General features: G+C 36.2%; 2 protein-coding genes across 2 annotated transcripts; both read right to left on the reverse strand.

Moving 5' to 3' along the window:
* Positions 1 to 1,693: 1,693 nt before the first annotated feature.
* LOC146132252 (uncharacterized) lies at positions 1,694 to 13,781 on the reverse strand. The gene is made up of 10 exons (XM_083397459.1): positions 13,637 to 13,781; positions 13,149 to 13,302; positions 10,165 to 10,348; positions 9,563 to 9,682; positions 8,512 to 8,671; positions 4,381 to 4,591; positions 3,947 to 4,064; positions 3,693 to 3,853; positions 2,750 to 2,855; positions 1,694 to 1,990 (listed from the first exon to the last, which is right to left on the reverse strand). The coding sequence occupies exons 1-10, from the start codon at positions 13,767 to 13,769 to the stop codon at positions 1,829 to 1,831; spliced, it is 1,509 nt and encodes a 502-aa protein (XP_083253585.1). The 5' UTR covers positions 13,770 to 13,781; the 3' UTR covers positions 1,694 to 1,828.
* Positions 13,782 to 15,505: 1,724 nt separating this feature from the next.
* On the reverse strand, positions 15,506 to 19,142 carry LOC146132253 (ras-like GTP-binding protein Rho1). Its single transcript, XM_083397492.1, has 4 exons — positions 19,022 to 19,142; positions 18,131 to 18,327; positions 17,350 to 17,562; positions 15,506 to 16,117 (listed from the first exon to the last, which is right to left on the reverse strand). The coding sequence occupies exons 1-4, from the start codon at positions 19,031 to 19,033 to the stop codon at positions 15,943 to 15,945; spliced, it is 597 nt and encodes a 198-aa protein (XP_083253618.1). The 5' UTR covers positions 19,034 to 19,142; the 3' UTR covers positions 15,506 to 15,942.
* Positions 19,143 to 21,114: the final 1,972 nt, after the last annotated feature.

Genomic DNA, 21,114 nt, shown 5'->3' on the forward strand with positions numbered 1-21,114 from the left:
AGGGGTTCGTAAATACTTTTTGCCATCCAACGTCTAGCGAGACAATTAATTCAAAAGTTAAAAAAACAGTGGTTTGTGGTGTCTCTATATAATAAGATGATAAATGTGTGAAATTGTATTGGTAAGAAAAAATATTTCAATAGCAGCTTTAACAATACTTAGCCTAATCTCAACGCAAGCCTCGAGTTTTAACACTTTTCAGGTGACTAGATTTTCATTTGTCTAAATTAGGTTTGCACAACTTTGAGTACAACGTTCTCACGACTCTTTCGGCTATGGTGAACGGGTTGATAGGATGTAAAAATAGCATATTTAATACAACATACTAGGAAGCGAACCCAGAATCAGGCTATAGGTAAAAAAGTTTTAGTGTTGTATATAGTTGGACAAAAGTAGTGTTGGGTTCTCGTTCCTTTTACTTGAATCCAACCAAAGATCAAGACAACATTTTACGAGCTTTCTGCCATGTGACAAGACGCGCTAAAAGAAAGAAGGCTCTATTGTAGATTATTTTGTACCCCAATGCAAACAACAAAAACATACCCAATATAAGCTGCTGTTAATATATATTAATGCTTTAGCGACCAGAATTAAATGGTCTCCCCACTATTTGCAGACCCGTTATTTCGTGCACGGGTTTGGCAAATTCAATTGTTGGTGGTCGCCGTATATAAGTCAATGCAAACCTTTGTACACTTTAAGTGGAAACTTGACTTTTGAAACTGGTAGAAAAGCAGGCAGGGTTTTCTTTAGGCAGAGGTAAAAGAAAACCGAAATAGTCCGGAATAGCGTTTTGGTAAAATAAATTTGCAGGTACGCCGTACCAGTAAAAAATTTTCGTGTTTTACCAACATATGTCCCTTTTTTACCAGGCTATCTATCCAACTTCTTGAATGCTCTAAAATTAAGATTTCAGCTGTATATTTGTGCACTACATCGAACGATCACTTCATATTTCCTAAGGTTACTTGCGTTGGAATACTGGTTATGACGTAACTTTGTGACGTAATCTCTAAAACTGTTATTCCTTCCGCTAAGAAAATGTTTCATTGGTCAAGTAGGACAATTATTGTACTTTTGCCCCTGATTATTGGCCACCCAGAAATCAGCCTCCCATTGCTGGGAATCATATTTGCCAAAAGCATTGTAAGTATAGGCTGCCTTGCGCGAACTTCGATCTGTGTTTATTATTTAGTCCAATTCAAGGAAATCCTTTTATATCAAAGAAGCTGTGCATATTATGCCATGTTGAGCCACGTGGCTAATCAATTTTGTAAAGTTAATTTTTTTAATTTGAATATAGATGCCCTTATTTTATTTTTAGCATGGGATTATTTTTATGTGTTTAATGTCCACTTCGTTTATTTTGAAACCTTTGCCAAATTAAACCAAATAAACGCAATTTTAACGAGTTCACTCAAAAGCAAAGGTGTTTTGAGCAATAATTGATTTAGACTTTACGTTATGACGTCACACCTAAAAAAAATTTACTTGATGAAAAAAACGTTTTAGTGGCTGTCAAAAGCTACAAGGTTGTACATCTCTGAATAAGTAATTTAATACAGTTTTTTAATCCGTATTTAACTAAATTCCGTCCGGAGCTTACGGCGACCATGGTGTTGTTAAAAAAGTCAACAAACCCACTTGTACAATGTTTCTTCCGGTGCTTCTGCGGTGTATTGCGAATTCAAAAAAGAGATTAAGAAAAGGTTTTTCAGTCATGTTAATCGTTTTCGAAGCAGTTATACAAAAAGGAATTGACACACGACTAGAAAATTCCAAAGTCACCAAACACTGTGAAACCATAAAAGTGCTGAAAAACGGCTCCTCACAGTTCGTCGTGTTCTTTCATGTGTCTTAGCCACAGTCGTTCGCTGCTCGGGTCATGGCTCCTGGCCGACGTAAAGTTTTTCAGCGCATCTTTCAGCTGCATTCGGGCTTCTTCGAGGCTCACTACCTCGTCGCCGCCAACGTCAAGCTCGTTAAATATCTGTCGGCAAATTTGTTTGTCAAACATCATTATCCGGCCATTTGCAAAAAGTCAAGTATATTGACTCCGAATGGCAAAGCAGCTAATTGTACACGCTGTTTGAAAAAAATGACCACAAAGTCAGTCATTTATATTTAAAACTGTATGTTTTCAAGTATGGCGTCGTCAGTGCCCGATAATATTACCAGCAACGTAAACATGAGACATACCATAAAAAACAAACCATACAAATCTGTAAGGAAACAATGAACTAAATGAACGGCAAACGTTGTTCCTACATTTCTTTTAATATTTTTGTTTTATTGTTATTCTGAATTTACAGGCAGTACTGAGTAATTTTATGCCGTTCGATAAACTTTGCTATGAAATGACTTTACTTAATTGCCTGCAGTTTTAACTACCTGAATCAGTCAAGGCCGAGTAAAAATTACGAGTTGTGCCAGATGTACAGTGGCCAAGGCAAGACTTAAAGGTCCGGCACGGCCTTTCGCTAAAATAATAATTAATTAATTATTCCTGGTACGCCGTTCAATGTTGTTTACTTCCTTTCCATACGAATAGTATGTCGATAAGCAAATTATCGTTGCGTCAAAGCTCGTTGAAACGCACTTACCCTAAGATTTCACTAGAGATCGACCGATAGCTTAAGCCTAAGGTTGCAAAAACATTGAAAAAAAGAAAAAAATTATAATTATCTAAATAAAAATTCATGCTTCTTTCACCCCTACTAATATCGATACACGTTGCGGATTTAGTCACCTTCTGTCCAACGATTCTGCTTCCTCCGGCCACGTTCAAGTATGATTCGACGAATTGGTCCCGGGAAAAGGTTTGGCTCGATTGAAGCAGGTCAATGACGAGTTTCCTATTAACGAGACACATTTAGTTCAAAAATACATTCAAAACGTAAATTCTGGCAAACTTATTTAAAGGTTTATCGGCAAACGAGTAGCAATTGCCTTAACATTAAAGTTACTGGAGTTTCGAGAAAGTCAGGGGAATGGTATATACCAGGTGTAGCCAACTAATGTTTGATTGCCATCGACTGAAATATATTTTAGAGACTTTCGATCGACTGGTTCCGTAAAAAAGTCACAAGAACTCTCATTAAACAGTTTTAGGCGTTAACTTCATTTCAAGCCATGGATGGAAGTTTATTTGTTACGTCAAAGAACGCTTTATTAGGCTTGTCCAGACAACAATTGGTCTCTTTAATGTTCCGCTTGTGTGCGACAGCTACTGTAATGACGTAACAAGTATTCGACGCGATGGACCAGGTGAAATGTGGCGATTGACCGGTCTATCGCGATCGACGTGTTGGCTACCCCTGGTATATATGAGTGGGCCAAAAGTAGGCTTACAGTTATTTTACAGCATTGGCTTGGATGAAGAGGTAGCATTTAATGGCCACCACGCTCACCAGACCTGACACCAATGGATTTCTTTTTGAGGGGTGTTGTAAAGAACAAGGTGTATGGAGAAGAACCCCACCACAATAAATTTACTTTTAGACACAAACCCTTTTTTATTACTGTAAGCCTACTTTTTGCCCACTCAAATATACCAGGGGTGGTAAACATGTCGATCGCGATAGACCGGTCACATTTCACCTGTTCGATCGCGTCGAATATTTGTTAAGTCATTACAGTGGCTGACGCACACCAGCGGATCAAAAAAACATTTAAGACACATTTCGATTTACCGTATAATCATAGGCTCGACATTGCTGTATTCGTACTGATCGGTGTTGGAGACGTCGGTGGGTTCAATGACGTCCATCAAAGACTTGAGCTTCTCTACAGTCATGTGACGTACCTGAGATGTCGTGACGTAATCGGCGCCATGCCCGAGGGCCAGTTTAAACTGAAAAATCATAAAATATTATTTTCAGAACATAAACAAGACAAGTACAATGGTGCTGGGTTTGGGTTATTTCTTTAACAACTGAAGTTACACCTCTTGTCGCATATTTGTGGAGTTGCTTTTTTTCCTTTGGTCTCCAACGATAAATTTACGCCCGAAATCTTCCAAGTTTATTCTTTTTTCGGCGTCGGCCGCATTGAGAAGAAGAGCACTGTGTACGAAAACACTGGATGACATTTTTATTTTATTATTACCGGAAAACTCAATTAAAATACGCAGTGCTTAAAACTGGTTTAAAAACTATGCAGTAATAATATTTTAAGACAATATTTTCAGAGGTTTAAAAAAACCTAGGTCAGGTCGGAGATTAAACAACAAAAAAATAAAGGGTTTAATTATACAAACAAATATTTATAGAAGTCGCAACACATGGCTTAATTTACAAAATCAGGTTCGCCATCGTTCAAATGCTTGTCTCGAGCGTTTAGATTTGCACAACGTTCATGGGTTAATTTTACTGAGCGCACCGTAATAGATGAATGTCCATTCTCCCCTGGTCAATCGTCCCGTTTTTGCCGGACCAACGCCACAAAACCTTCACTTCCGACAGAGGCTTAAAGCCGTAGTTTTCCTCGTCGCAGTTGCTCCAGTTCTGTTGGATCGATTTGAACTCGCGAGAAAACCAAATCGAAACAGCCGTGTTGTACTCGCCGTTCACTCGCACTTGGTGCCAGTAACCTGAAAAAAGCATCATGATATGCAAGCTAGTGATGCCCTAAAAACGCTCGCAAAGAGTTAGTTGGGAGGGTCGCGGTGTTGTGTACTAAAATTAAACACAAAAGAGTCGTAAAGCAAGACCCTGCATTACAGGGGTTCTTAAACTGGGGTCCATGGATCCCTTGGAGGTTCGTGCTTTAGGGAGTCCATGAAGGTATAATTAGAATATTAGTGTATATCTAAAAAGCAGTCATTTTTTCAAAGAAAAGTGTTGGATTAAAAATAAAATGTTTTTGTACTAAATATATATTTAGATCCTATTATGCTTACATATTTGTTTGGTCCGGAACGAGCAGATTTTTGAAGTCTATTTGTATTATGACATCAATTTTTGACGTCATCTTTAAAATTCCATGCCTACCACATATGTTTAGGAGTCCGCGGTAAACAAAGTTTTAAGAACCCCTGCTGTATTGTTTATAAAACATTAAGGAATAAAACCTTAACAGATATTTAAGTCAATTTTCACTTTAAATTCCAGATGTAGGGTTACAAATATGAAGTAAATTAATCCTTACTCTAGTGTTTAACTTACGAGAACCTAATTTCCCATAGTTACATCTTAGTCCCACAATGCTTTTTCTTTATTGGAAACCAACAGCGGCAAGTAACGCAAGTTGATACTTTAACCGCAATTAAAATAAGTCGGGCAGAATACTGAATGATATCAGTCAAATACTAAAACAATCAACACGAAATTTTAACGTACGTTTCCAATTTGAAAACTATTAGTAAATCTGGTTGAAGTCAAATACACCCAAACTTAGCTGGCCGCGAAGAATTTGGGTTTCAAGAGAGCAAAAATTTGAGAAAGAATGCTTTATACAGATAAAAGTATTTTTTTAAATGACTATTACCTATTTAAAGCGGATACCAATTAACCAAGTTAAGTTAGTTGTTATACCACTCACAAGCATTTTTTTAATTTTCTTAAAACCGGCTCAATTTTTACAGACTTTTTTTTTTGATTATTAAAATTTTAATAAACAGAAATTCAGCCGTTTACAAACCACAATATTATTTTACGTTTAGCTCGAAGGATGTGAACGAACTCAAACGTTGCATTAATATTAATCTGGTAAGATTTTTCGTTAAATCAAATCAACGATGCTTTGTTTGCATGAAACTTCATATGGAGACTGAAACATTAGACTCCTGATGTTCATAATTTTTACTTTATGCCAAAATCAATCATGGAAAAATGTTCATCGATTTTAACTTGTTTATTTGACGGATGATTCAGCCAGCATCGATTTTTAAATGTCCCGGGTCAAGAAAAGATCTGGGTCTTTTTTGTTCTAAACAAGTGTTAATAAGCGAGTTAACAATTAAACTATTGATTGATTGTTTCTTAGTCATATGCTGTGACACGTGTTTGTCAAAACGACATTTTCTGCCTTATGCATAAAATATAAGTTGGACACAATCAGTAAGTAATATCGCAGTAGAGGACAAGACCATTAGATTTAGTTGTGTTTTTTTATCGATTTTCCGCTGTAAATATAATAGAGAGCAAGTTACTTTTAAACAGTTAGTCAATACCTTCATTTAAAACACATTATTTAAAAAGATCTGTTACCGGGTTATTTAACTGATAAATGAGAACTAGTTGGTTCTCAACCGGGGTGCCATTTCTTATATCAAAGGGTGCCTAAAGGTATTTGAGAATCTTGAAGAATCTAATTTTTGCTCAACTCTTATACGTTTTTGTGTAAATTGGAGTAGAATCAATCCAATTATAACTTCGTACGTTGTGTAGAGTTGATGTGTGTTGTTCCAGTTCCGTTTGTTGTGACATTCTAGTGAATTGCTTACGGAAAATCCTGTAGGGGTGTCACAATCTACTTATTATTTCGGAGGGGTGACGCAAGCCATGAAAGGTCGAGAACCACAGGTTTAACGTAGCAATTTAGTGGTGACAGCCCTTAAAGTTATACCCATATTGACCATTAGAAAATCAAAACCTGGCATTTTAGAAGCAAAAACCATAGATTGAGTAATTTAAAAACAAACTAGCATAAATATGACTGAATAACATGTGCTAACAGTAAAACGAAAGAAGTCGTTCAATATTTGATTTTGCTTGGAAGGTTAATCAATTTTAGTTGGACAAAGATGAACAAAACAATTAACGAACTTGTTTCAGTCGGTTTTACTGTAATTGATTGCATATTCAAATCCAAAAAAGTAAGTTCTGTTTATTAGCATGTGGTTTAACACTCAAATATGCCAGTGGTGAACAATCTACCGCGCATGCGCCAAGTGACGCACTGATATAGGGGTCGGCAACCTTTTTCTAGTCGCGGGCCAAAACCAAACTTAAAAAGGTCTTTGCGGGCCGCACAAATTGTTAACTAAGAACAGTGTTATTAAAATACTAGAACAAATGGGAATCAGGCGGGCCTCGGACCTCTTTTTGCACTTGTTTAAACTTGTTTAGCTACTTTCAGGGAGGCAGTGAAGTGTAAAACATAAACAAGCCTGATGTATAAAGATCGTTGGCGCAAGGCGCCAAATTTTTTTTGCACTTACGTAGTTATGATAAATGGACTCGTGTGTAGTTTGACAAAGAGGCGGCGTGCCGTAGGTTGCCGACACCTGCACTAAATTCGAGACATAGCACAAAAAATGAATGTATAATCGTTAAAAATTATATATGCGAATGCGTTCTTTGAGTTAAAACCGGTTTTCATATTATGTTATTTTAATTGATCCATTTCGATATCACCAATTTAAACATCCTTTTCAGAAATGTCAACGAGGCTTAATAACAATCTTTGGGGGGAAAACACCTCTAGTGCAACTGTTTCTTTTAATTGTTGTACAGTGTAGGCTATTTAAAATTGCTAATAAAATATGCCAAAAATTAACATTCTTCAAACGACTGAAAAGGGGTTGTTGTTGTTGTCCAGCACCCTGTCTGCTAACATTATAAAAAGGACTAAACTATTAACTGTTTAGGGTTGTTCGCATATTAAATATTTTCGAAACATAACGTTTTCTGATTTTTTTCCGTGATTTTCCCTTTTAAAGCACGAATAAGCTAAATAAGAAAAATATCATTATTCCGTTATGCTCGTTGAGCTTAAAGTTTCAAGCAAATACCACCTTTTTCAGGAATTCCTTTGTTTTTTGTGATCTTTTACAAATTTTGCTGTAATGTATGGAAAAGTAAACATATCGTTCGTTAATTGTCGAAAATTAAAACCCTGAAATCAAATTAAATAAGAAAGTAATATTACTTGGCAAATTGATCAATAAAATAACAAAATATTGACTGATTAGCGCGTTGTTGTGTATGATCACTGTTGTATGCTGGGTTATCGGGGTTTTATTTTGGCTTTGCAGAATCATGTACAACCGTCTTCTACGATTTAAACATTGCTTTGTAGCTAACAAGAATTGCATTCCCCAACAGTCACATTTAAAATAAATTTTTTAAATAAATTTGAAACTACGCACGCTGTTAACACTGTGTATTCTATTTTAACGATTTACTAACTCTAACTGCCTGAAGAAATCGACTTAAATTACATTTCTTTAAACAAAATATTTAGTTAAAGCACATTTTTTTAACTAAATCTTTAGTTAAAGTAAGTGTATTATTGGTTTTATGTTCCTACCTTGTTAAAATTATAAATAATTAGCTCGTATGCTCCGATACCATATGTCCAAAAACATTTTACAGATGGCATAAAATAAGATTCGACACTGCAATAATTGACGCAAAACTAATTGTTGGCATTAAATAATAAAACCACAAAGATTTACGCAATAATATGCGGGAGTGACGTTTTTTTTTGAGTTATTATTGCTATGTGCCTGGTTCATGATTATAAATATATTGATCAATGTTTGACATAAATTCAAATTGGCCTTACTGGCTGGCATGTAGATACAGTCTCCCGCGTTGAGTGTGACCAGCGAGTGTTGGACTTGGAGAATTTTCGGGAAACTCTCCATGTCGACCGAATCGACGTCGATGACCGAGAATCCGCCGAACTCGTCGGTGGACTCGTCACTCTGGTAGATCAGGTGTTCCTAGATGGAAAATAGAACGGATGAATTATTATCGAAGAATGTTTTTTTTTCAAATATTATTGTTCTGCTTATGAATGAATTCGAAGCCAAAAAGGTCTAGCAAATCGATATCATACAAGTGTGGTAACGATACAATAGCATAAGTGCAAATCGGAACGTCTTTATTAAAATGATGTTGATTTACTTCACGTTTTGGGCGTTTGGCGTTAATTTTCAAGCTAGATTAGAACTACAGATCCGTTTATGGTGTAGCTAATTGTTTTTCTGAATTATGCATTTAGAATAGTTCGATCTATTTAGAAAAAAAAACTTCCTAAGGTTTTTTCTATAAAAAATCAAATTAACTTAAGCAATATTGACGCAAAACAGCAAATTATAAAAATATAAGTCTTGGTATCTTATTTAAAAGAATACAATAAAAATAAACAGTTGGGCATTGTGAGTAATAAACCAATTCAGAAATAATTTGCGTTGGAATAGGAAACACATTGGCAAAAGATTTTCCAATTCTAAGGTAAGATAGCCGTAGCCAGTTGGCTTTCACTGGACATTGCACAAACAGAATGTATATCTATTGAGCAACAAAGAAGGTTATAATAAAGTTTGAAAAAAAGGGGGGTCGACCGATAACAACTAATTCTCACCTTATTTTAGCGTGGCAAATTTTGAAGCCGTGACGAGCTAATTTAAGGATTACATTTATTGGTAAAGAAATGCAACTTTAAGCCTGGCATGCTAATAATGATGGCAATAGCCAATTTAAAAGATTGTCATTACAATTGGTAGATAAAATGAAACAAAGATGCTTTGTGGACTTCCAGTCCAGTGTGTTACGTAATATAGTTAAATATTATTAATTCTAGCACGGTATTTAAAATAATATTGACTTACATATTCGTTGCCGATCAGGATCCAGTCTTTGGTGCCATTGAACACACAATGGATGTTGCTAAACGGGTCTCTGTGCAGCGCTGTCTTGCCACCCTTTGCTGTTATGAACACGTGCACCTCCTAACGGCAGAAAATAAAAATAGCTTAAACATCGGCAGCAACAATTGCTGTAAGTAAACTAGGGCTTGTATCATTGGTTTTACCAAACGCCAGTGCCTTTTGGGTTATGCTTTACTTGGTGCACGTATAGCATTTGGTTAAAACAGTATTATTTGGTCCTGGCTGTTTAATAATATCTGGAAGACGTGGCCGTTCACAAGGTCAAATGAAACAAGAAAACTTTAAAGGTTAATTTAGTTTGGGCAAAAATTCTTTAACAAAATAGCGAATATTCAAATTTCATTCCCCGAATACCAAACTAAATATTAAGGTTAATTTACATAATCCCCACTTTATGAATGAACTGATTCAACCAGTGTATGAGCTAATTGCCGAACCGTTCAACACCATCATTACCAAATGTAGGACAAACAGATTGTTAACTAAATTAGGATGTCTCTAGCATAGAGTAAGTTTCCAAGCTGAAAGTGTAACCTTTAAACCTGAATGCTTTCGGCGAAATTGCCGCACAGAAGACACGGTGGTACGGCTATGTCTCTCTCCATTGCTTGCGGGATCTGGGATATGACGTAGGCGTTCATTTTCTTAAAATTTCTCGCGAAATGGCGGATTGTGTCGCGCCCGTAGCCAACCTCCGTGACTGGCGTGAAAGTGTCCTGCTCGTGCCTATTCAGAAATAAGTCGTAAGGTATAAGTATTATAGAATAGGCGGCAAATAATAATACTGTGCATAATATACAATTAAAAAAAATAATATATAAATAATAATACTGAATTATTACTGATCACAGTGTTTCGCAACGTTTTTTGGCTTACGGCGCCCTACAGAAAAAATAAATAGTTTGCGACACCCTTGCAAATATATTGCTGAGTGGTTAACTGTAACGTTACATAACTGTGCAACAAGTTAGAAAAACTCTTCAATGTTTGGCACTTTTATCGTAGGCCTCCACAAAAATTTGTATCAATAAGCTTACCAATAGAGCAAAGCAAAACTTGGAATCCTAAAGAATTTGAAATATATTTTGTCACCCTTGAGCGTTTAAATGACACCCTAGAGTGCCGCGGCACCCAGTTTGAGAACCACTGACTCAGTATAACTTATTAGAACGTACTAGTTTGTGACTACAACAATTTCATGAACAAAAATTTTTCTATAGGTTCGTCGTGGTTGAAATCCATAGATTTTCATAAAATTATAAGAAATCAAAAGTAAAAAGCGCAAGAATTGATTTTAAAATATAGATGTATTAACGTTAACACTGCATTTATTTACGGCAGTGGTGACCGTATGGGCGAAGACCGTATGGGAAAGCGGAAAACGAAAACCCACTGATGTTTCTATTTTGAAGAAATTTGTCATGTATACCAGGGTTTGTCATATGATGGCTAAACATTTTTTTGAGGTAAAAAAAAATCTGCCCATGGAATTTTTGATGCAGTTTTATGTGCAAATATTGTGGTAACCTCAAATTTTTAATATTGTAATTTTTTGCATAGTAAATTTTTACTTTAAGTTTTACGATAATTCGTAATTTTCCCAATTTCATCAAATGTGTTACATTGAATGTTTAGGGTGAAGATAGGTCCGTAAAAGTGAATACAAGTGTAACATTTAATATTATTTTAGAAACGAAATTACCACTTTAGTAATTATACTATAACCTAAAAAATAACCGATTTTACTACTGCTTCGTTACTGCAAAAAAAACTGGGTCTTTCTTGCTTCTGTTCCTACTCATCATATGTCTACTGAATAACTAAGTTCAGTTGTAACCTTCTCTCCATTCCTGGCTGTACACGTGACCACTGGCCGCAGTCACTTGCTTCGCACTACGTTCTATACTCTTGAGTGTGCGAGGGCCAGACAGGGACAGACATGGTATTATCATAGAAAGCTCTAACTTGTACATTAGTGAGACTGCAGGTGAGAGGAAGCTTATAGCCAGCCTCGATATTCTCCAGGCCTGTGAGATCACCGAGGATTTTCGCATTTAGATTGATTTCACTAATCTTTTTGACACTGAACGAGTCGTCACCAACATAACCGTCATGTACAGATTTTCTCATGAGTCTCATATCCAAGATCTTCCTGCTGACTGGCACTCTTTTCTCGTCCTTGTTATTATTTTCTCTACCTTTTATTTTCTACTTTTTATCTTATGCCTGGGACGTTGGAATTTACGTTTTCTGGGTTAGGGACACATTCATCGTTCCAGTTCAACATTTAGATCAGCCTTTGACAAATGAGCTTTGACAAATGCCAGTTCGATTACGGGAATCTTTTGTTCATGCTTGTGAATACAGTATATGTGGGCCTCTGATTTACAGTCATGATCACATTCAAACTCAGCACAGAAAACTATTGGGAACTTGCAAGCAATGATGCCAAATAACTGGTTTATTTGTTTGACAAATCTATCCTTTAATCTATCGCGTGCTTATAAATAGAAGTCATTGTGAATATGAACTAACTAGCTTGTTTTAAATATGAAACGGGGAGAAAAGTTAATAGTTATGGCTGAATCAATATTGAATATTTATTTGTAATGTATCAGTATACAAGAATTTTGAAAAATTTCCAGCTAAAATTTACCTAACAAACGTGTAACAAATACTAAAATCAAAATTATTTTCTGTTTATATACATAAAAACACAACAAAAAAGTGATGGGCCGTTTGTTTTAGCTGACCCTTTTAAGACACACCCCAATGTATACTGGTTGACTAATCTTCGACAGCCAAGCAGTATTTCCGCAAAGTCTTGCCGAAGGTTTTGCAAACGACGGCATTTCGCAGCTTATTCAGACCGGACTTTGTTCACTTTCAGTTGGCGACTTAAAATAAACAATTAAACATGTACATTGTTTCTGGACATATTATACAATTTGGCAAAATTTTGACATTTTTAAGCAAAGTGTATCAAAAATTGGCGAGAATGTCCGGATTTAGTCCACAAGCATGCAACAATAACTAAAGTCACGGTTTATGGTTTATTTGCGTCATAACGAAACATAGCTGAAGCTTACTTTTTCTATACTGCTAACTTTGTAGGTTATATTGTTTGTTGTTTTAATCATTTTTTCGTTTAACGAATAGCACACTTTACTAGTCTGGAGTTTTTATTGTTATCAACAACCCCTATAAATCGTCTAATAATTAGAATAATAATTAGACCAGAGTATACCATGCGTTAAAATACGCACTTTCAAGACAAAAGTTAAGTTCTAGTATGTTTAGCCATTTGTAGGACTAGGAACAGAACTTATAAAAACATGCTTTATGAATCTAAAATGGGTCGAAAATACAGCTAAACTACACATTTGGGTGAAAAGTGTGCCGCTATTGTCACCAGCGAACATAGTTTGGTTGTAATACACATATTCCAAAAAGCGATAGCCAAAACGTTAACGGAGACATGTTTCACTGTATATTGTGTTTTTCCTATATTTGAGCATGCACCTACCTTGCTTCTAAACGCACAACGTTGTCGCCATACTCGCTTTCCAAGTATTCCGTTGTCCACTTCCGACTTGCGTTGGAATGACCAGCAGCACCGCGAAAGACGACTGGTTGCCTCGACTTTACAAATTGCTTGTAAAACTCGCGGGGCTGCGGCACTTTGAATGCCAGTAGGTATGTTAATTGTTTTAAGGCAACTGGCACGTGAGCTTAGCGGAGACATTAACTATAGTCACAACAAACTTTGGTAACAAAACGCTGGTTTTCTTTTTTGGAAAACAACTAATTTATTTCAAAATATTAATGTTACGTCAATAAATCTACTTAAAAAATAATTCCTACAAACGTTTAATATCCATTAAGTGTAAGCAAAACAAAAATCGAAAACGAAATGCTACTTTGAAGTAGTTTACTTTGCCCAGTGTGTATTATATGGAAGAATGCCAAAGCGAACATACATTTTCAAAACTTAGCATCTAAACAAATACATACCGATGTCCAGTTCTGGCGTTGTCACACTTGCAGGCCCCCATTGATATCCTAAAGGTTTAAGGTGTCCCTTTAATTCGGACCCTCCGCTATAAGTAACACAAATTGCAGCAAACATGAACACAATCCGCAACATTGTTTCGGCTTGTAGTAGCTAACAACTACAGACTTAAAGTCGCTCGCTTTCAAACTAATGTGATGACAGCTGGTGCGATTCGTGCAAAATCTGGAAGGAAAACCGGAAATAAAAGGGCACTGCGCAAGGATTTCAAAGTGTGGGCAATTGTACGAGAGGGGTCTCCTACTGTTTATGAATTTAAGGGCAAAACAGAATACATTTTACCAATGGTAATATATTACAGCTGGGCAATCCACATTTAACCTAAAAATAAATTGTTTTCTTTCCAGTTAACATCATTAAAGCTGTCAAATTGCGTCACATATTTTTCTTCGTGCGTAAGACAATGGCGTGTCAAACGTTGTGCAACGTGTTTATTTATTGCACTTTCAAACTATGACGAGATGTGCAGACTACAGGCAGTACATGTAACTTTGTGTTCTCTAGTTCAAATCTAGCAAAAATTAGTGGCCTGCAGTATAGGATAACGATAACACATGGTTATTAAAAAAGCTGATATGCAATATACACTACACAGCTTCACATAAGAAAGCTAGGAAGCACTGCATATCTCCTAAAGAACATTGGAAGAACTATTGGAACTAAAGAGGTTTAAATACCGGTTTCGAAACAATTTTTACCGTTAGTAAAATTTTGTCCAAAACCCCTGAGTCCCAAAGGACTTGAGTCCCAAACCCAAACAACATCTCAATTGAACACTGCTACTACTTTTTAAACCACATCCGAATGTAAATAGAAAATAGCCCCAGTAATGAAATAAGCTATCGTTGCCAAGCATAAAATATAACGGAGTGTTGCTCTTTCCTCGATCTATTATATATTCTGCGGGAAGAGCAACACTCTGTTATATGCCCAGTAATGTTTGGCCCCGGATTTTTGAGTTTTGTTCACCATCCTGTCGTACTTCTTGAACGCTCTGGGCAAACTTTCCTACTGTATTTTAGATTAGTTCCACGCACGATTAATATTTTCGTCCGAACAGTTACGCTTGGCAAAATTTATCTGTTTACATTCTAGTCAGACAGTGGGCCTAACTAAATAACTTTCCTAAGGCAAATAAAACCTATGATTACTCCGTATATCTCTCAAAACGGCGTGAAGTTTACAAATGTTATACGATTTTTATTACTAAGGGTCCTGAGTTGCAATAAAAAGCTTAAATGCAGTGTTGTCAATAAGCGGTGTTACACGCATTCACATTGAAATAATATATATTAGGTAAGGCAAACGACACAATAAACCATTTGCACAATAGGACAAAGAATACCAAAACACAAAAAAGTTGTAAATCACATTTAAAACTGTAAACTACAGGAACCAGGGGAGGGGGGACGAGGGGGGTACGTGGCCATGCCAAACTGTATTTTTTTGCCCATTTAAATGCTTAAATGCAAACTTTAATTACGTTTCCAGTGTGTTTTAACCTATTTTAATAAAATTGTTTTAGACCAAGTCTGCGTGCGTTTTATAGCAGCAATCAAATTGAAAGTTTTGGCAACTTAAACAATATAAAGGCTCTTTTCTTTTTGTGAGAATCGATAAATAATATTTTTGTAATGCAGTGTTGAAAGTAACACCTCTCAACTTAAAACTTTTTTTTAAATAAAAAAAATGTGTGGTGTATAAATTGGTTGTTTTTTTATCACGTCACGTTTCCGTGTAACATTGTAACGCCACGTTGTGACATAACTTGGTGTAGTCATCTCGTAAAACAATTACCATGACCCCCCAAACAAAAATCCTGACAGGGACATACGTGGGAAATTAGGTCAAGCTGGTCGTAGCAGTGCAAAGCTCAACTCAAATCTTTAACATCTTAGTCATGTCTAGCAAAGATAATATAGAACTTTTTTTCAGGTTATAAACGATAACACGGTATATTCAACCTTTTTCTTTAGTGAATTTCTCAATGAAACTCTGCTCAGCCATTCTGCAAACTATGCGTAAAGAGAATTGTGCTTGGGATATAATCAAACCGGTCATGATGTAACCATAAATCGTGTCCAAAATTGAAAGGGGCAAACCATAAAAAAATAGATTTTTTTAACTTGTTTGATAAGTCTGTATGATTGAACCGCATTTGTTGACTATACTTAAACTCTCGTTTAAACAAATATTAGTCCTGTACTTGGACTGGGTTGTGAATCCCTGGCCTGACGTATAATATGGATTATATTATTTTGCACTCTATAAAACTAGTTCGGTTTTTGTGTTTTCGACTACTGACGAATACATAGTCATGAAAGTACTGAAACAATTCTTCAACTCCGACTCCAGAAAGAGCTGAACACTCAAAGTATTTAACAGCCATGATTTCCTCTGCCATCTTTTGTCCTTCCGCTGAACTGCGAATAACAAAAACGGCGCTTTAATTTCGTAAACTGCATAATGACAAGGTTTGTAGATTTTTTGTGCGAAATCGTTTCTCCTTGAATTTTTTTAAACTCGATTTGGCCTCGAACAACACGTACTTAGGGCCAGTTGTATTGTGTTGTCACGTTTTGCATCTCTGTTTTTTAGTAACTTTTTCTATTTGCGAAGTATACGAGTAATTATAAGCTATTAAACGTGTACAATATAAGTTGTTAAAAGTATGGCTCAGTTCTACCAGTCGTGTACTACTTTGACTGGTATGGCTAGGGCGACTATTTTTTGACATATAAATTAGCATTTTGACCAATTTTGACCAAAAATTTTTGTTTGGCAATATTTTGATTTATTGAAAACACTGTGATTAAAACAATGCATTATTGCATGGCTATCCAGACTGCGCCCCAAAGCCTTAGAAGTGGCCCGCTTAACGGATCCGCCTATATATGTTGCTGATTTATAGCCCGTCAATTTTGTAAAAGCAAATTTAGCCCTTTAATCAATAAGGTTGGACGCCTTCGCAATATTGTATAAGTATTAATGGTGTCTTGGCGTCGTCAGTCACTTGTTTTAGGTGTTTTGCAGACGACTGATAGAGCGCAATCAGACATTTTCTGGGGTTCATGCAAAAATCTTGAAAACGCGTAGTTAATTTCGTAATATCATAATCAAAAACATTTATCAAAAACAAACAAGACACTTGTTGTTTGATAAATTTGGTGAGTAACCGGTTAGTTGAAATACAAGGTAAAAATGATAGTTAAATTACGACCTAGCATATTTGGAAATAGAAAATGAAGTAAATGCAAACCACGGCCAAAAATTGACACAGCCAGTGCTGTTCAAAGTCTCATTCAAAATACGAAGACCGTATATTGTTCTAATGAAGGTATTACAACCAAAATGGAGTTTATGAAAGCTTATATCAGTTTTTGTTTATTTTATTGAAAATTTTTAATTTCGACAAGTTTCTTGTTTTTCAGGTCAAAAACTGATCGACTTATTTATGACTCTTAGATTGCCATTGATCAACTTATTTTGTTCGGTGGTATTTCTAAATCATGTTTTTCTTAATAGTTACAATTATTAAGTCCTTTTTTCAAATTGGGACAACATTTTGCGACGAAAGCAACTGTGCTTTTAGCAACGCATAATACCATACATAATACCATAGGTAATCGTTTTTTTTAGCACGAAGTGTACTCACGTGACAAGTTGTGTTTCGCTATTGCAGTTGCTTTTTTCTGTGACGTCATTTCTCAGATCAATTTTGCTTCCAACCAATGCGATGGGAACGTTGGCGCAATACCTTTCAAGTTCCGGCTTCCATTTCGTTTTCACGTTGTTAAAAGATTCGCGATTGTCGATGGCAAAGAGCACAGCCAGAAACGATGTGTCCGGATACGACAGTGACCTTAACCTGGTGTCATTATGGAAATAGGTATGTTAATTACAAACTTATGTTAGCGTTGCACATCAATCCAAAGTTTGCGTTTTACAGTCAGTAAAACAAAATATATAGTGCTAAATTGAAGGAGACATTTCGTCCTGTTTGTTTTTCCCCGTTTCTGGTTTAAACAACACTCAACCTAGCGAAGGATAAAGACGGTTTTTAAAGTAAGTATATACCTTCCTAATTTAATACGATGTAAGCAAAATATCCAGCACGTGTGTGCTTTGGCGTACAAGTGTTTGTTGAAGAAAGTAGCAAATCTTGTTTTTAAAGCAGTAAGCATATAGCAAATCTTTAGATTTGCTTAATGCAGGTCTAAGCTATCTATGGTGCAATGTAACCGTAATGGTAAAAAGTATGAACAGTAGGCTACAGCCTATATCAGGTTTAGGCAGCCGTTGTCAATATTTATTAGAAAAGTTTCACAATTTTACTTATAATTTTGTTTAGGTTTTAATATTTTTTTAGGTCTTAAAACAATCTCCAAGGAATCCAATTCAACATTTTTCACAGAGTTGATACGGATGTCACACACCTATCGTATTCCTTGTCCGGGGTCGTGTCCCAGAGAGCGACATGCAAGATCTTTTCCGACTTTTCAACCGTCGATACCCAGCCGTCAAAGACCCTGGGAATGTAGTCGGTCGGAAAAGTGCCCTTAGCATGACGCGTGTACAAGCAAGTTTTACCGACCCCCTTGTCCCCCACCGTCACCAGTTTGAAATGAACTTCCTAAATATAAAACAAACTGTGGTCATTATACCTAATTAGTGCATCCGAATTGCGATTGTCTTTTAGATCTTTTTTAATCTCTGTTTATTGTTGCAACAAAGAGGCACGTATAGTGTAACGTATTAAAGTTATTCTGTTAGGATTGGCTTGTATATTCCAAAATTAGGTAGTTGTTAAGTTTTCAAAATAGGCAGATTTGTGTTTATACATTTGGCATATATAAATTATTATTCTATGTTTCTAGATACGCGCGGAATTGCTTCGAGAAAGATATTTGTATAAGGCGCACCTAAACAAAGAAAGCGTCGCACTGCGCTTCACCAATAGTTTTCATGTTTTCCCTTTGTCAAATGTTTACAGTCTCTTTTTTTCCTTTGTATAATTAACACTATAAAGCTGTCAGGCAGCTATAGTCACGGTCCTGATAAAACTATAGGCGTTGCCAGCTTTCCTGAGGTGTTTTTTGTTCAAACAAAACTGTTGTGACCAGCAAAGCAGCTTTGTGCTAAAAGCATAAGGTCTACTTCAAGCCCTGTATACATCTATAAAAAGTTTTTAAGAAGTCGTTTTGCATCCGGCAATTAGTTTTCAGTTCATTGACTACTTAAAAAGGCCCTACGATATTTACGTGGGCATGAAAGGAACGTCCTACCGTTTCATTGACTTTGGCCACATTGTATAGTTATATACTTACTTTTTTAAGCATGGTGGTTTGCCAAGCGCTGTTAAATCATTCTTGCTGGTATTTCTTTTCGCATGTTCATGTTGACTTACGGGTTTTGACTAAACTACCATCGACCTGCATCGTAATCTACTGAAAACAAGTAATTGTAGTGGCAGGTAGGTATTCAGCAGATCAAACTGCTTTTCACTCCGTGCTATGACTTATTTGTTTTTTAACAGTGTTTCGTTGTATATATATCTAATCTTTTCAAACTCGTGGTCGTACGCAATGTTTACATCGCCCTCGTTTCACATTTTAACACCTTTTGTTCTGGTTTTATGTCTCATGCTTGATATACATATATATAGATATATATTCTGCAACTAACGTTCGTAGTGACCTTTGGGGCTTACCGAGTCTTTAAACAGGACAAACAGTCTCTTAACAGGGCTTACAATAAACCTTTTGTATTGTTGACTCACGTAGTCTACCGCTAAACTGCGCTGGGACATTTTGTAAGTACAATCTTCAATATGACTTCCTCTGCCGTTCTATAGTTTGTATCTTTTCGTTCTTTTATTATCAATATAATTCTAACCACCCTAGTCCGTTTAGGTTGGCTAACTCTAGTCCCATATAATCAGCTTTGAAAACTGAGTCACATTATTATTATCCGCCATGCTGATAGGTAACTAAGCAAGCAAGCCATTGGCCTATGTTTACTGCTCCCCGCACAGGCTTTTGTTTCTAAAGCACCTCAGGAAATGATTTGATCAGCGGCCTATCTCATTATATCGCTGAGTCAACTGAACCGCTTACGACTTGTTTTAGCATTCTTTAATATAAATGGAGCAGGCATTTTAATCATGAACCTCTTGGGTTAAGTAGCATATTTGCTAAATCCCCAACTAGATGACGATTAAAATCAGCCGTATTTTGGTATAATTCTGTTTAGATCTGAGGAAACTTATGCACTGTCGTCCCTCACAGCAATTCATACACCACATTCGCCCCATTTGGCGTCATAAAAAAATTACTCTTTAAAACACGTCTTGTTTCTAGCAAACTTGTGCGCAAATATAAAGCCGAAACAGTCGATTGGCGAGCAGAATTGTTTTCCTTAAAGCAGGGTAAAACGTAGTTTAAGCGGGCAGAAGTTCGCGCGAAGCACAAAGGCAATCTTATTTACGTAGTAAATGTTGGCAAAAATATAGTATTTTTTGGGGGGGTGGTCTGGTACATTTCTCCCCTTGATCCGCGCTGGATCATAGGAAATGTTATTAATTCACTAAGATAAGCGAGCTGTGTAATCTACAACCAATTGTTTACTATCCTTTGAGTCACTTTGGTCACGTATATTTGCAAATCACCCGTTTCCGAATGGAAGGGCGTTTTGTGGTAATAGCAATGGCGTTACGGCTGAAAGGCAGGTATTTTTACTTGATGCAATTATTCAAGTGTAACTTTTACGAACTTTCCATAATATTTAAAACTTTTATTCAAACCTGTGTTAACTTCTATCGCTAAAAATCAATATCAAAATATTTTGTTAACTGAATCAACTACCAGGGGGGATTAAACATGTGCTCGAGACCTATAAAATATCAAAGTAAACATATTATTGGTATTTTGTGATTGTATACCTAGCCTTGCTAGCCGTTTTTTGAAATTTGATCAACTTAAGAATTTTGTAGGAAGTCTGAAAAACTGCAAAATCAGAAATATAAGTAAAATTTTCGGCGCCTTTGGCGCGTTCACCATAAATTGCTCCTTTTTCACTTGGTTGCCCAGGATTTTTGTTAGTGTTGTCTACTGCCTTTTAGACAATATATTTAGTACGTGTGCAGCCAATTTTTTTAGCTCTGTTGGTGTGCCGTAAGCAGTGACGTGCGGTGAGGTTCCCAGATGGTGAGGCACTAATTTTTTCAAGCCACGCTTTTCTTTAACAATCACAAAAATGGTATCGTAGGCTATTATAAAAAATAAAAAAAAACTAGCGGCACGCTTTCACGTTTATTAGAAAAATGAAAACAAGAAATAGGGAAAGTAGAAAATGCGATTTTTTTAAAGCACAGCCACCGTTAGCTTAGCCAGTCAAAAAATTTAGGGAGGTGGGGTCTGGG

The sequence above is a fragment of the Ascidiella aspersa genome, chromosome 9, assembly GCF_963924565.1.
Source record: "Ascidiella aspersa chromosome 9, kaAscAspe10.2, whole genome shotgun sequence".
Taxonomy (NCBI): domain Eukaryota; kingdom Metazoa; phylum Chordata; class Ascidiacea; order Phlebobranchia; family Ascidiidae; genus Ascidiella; species Ascidiella aspersa.

Excerpts from the sequence above, each read along its gene's own strand:
- LOC146132252 (XM_083397459.1), bottom strand. The coding sequence starts at position 13,769 with ATGTTGCGGATTGTGTTCATGTTTGCTGCAATTTGTGTTACTTATAGC. Across the intron at positions 9,683-10,164 it reads ATTTCGCCGAAAGCATTCAG|GAGGTGCACGTGTTCATAAC; the intron begins GTTTAAAGGTTA and ends TTCTGCCGTTAG. Across the intron at positions 1,991-2,749 it reads GCAGAATCGTTGGACAGAAG|ATATTTAACGAGCTTGACGT; the intron begins GTGACTAAATCC and ends ATTTGCCGACAG.
- LOC146132253 (XM_083397492.1), bottom strand. Across the intron at positions 17,563-18,130 it reads CCGGACAAGGAATACGATAG|GTTAAGGTCACTGTCGTATC; the intron begins GTGTGTGACATC and ends TAATGACACCAG. Across the intron at positions 16,118-17,349 it reads AGCGAAACACAACTTGTCAC|TTCAGCGGAAGGACAAAAGA; the intron begins GTGAGTACACTT and ends TGTTATTCGCAG.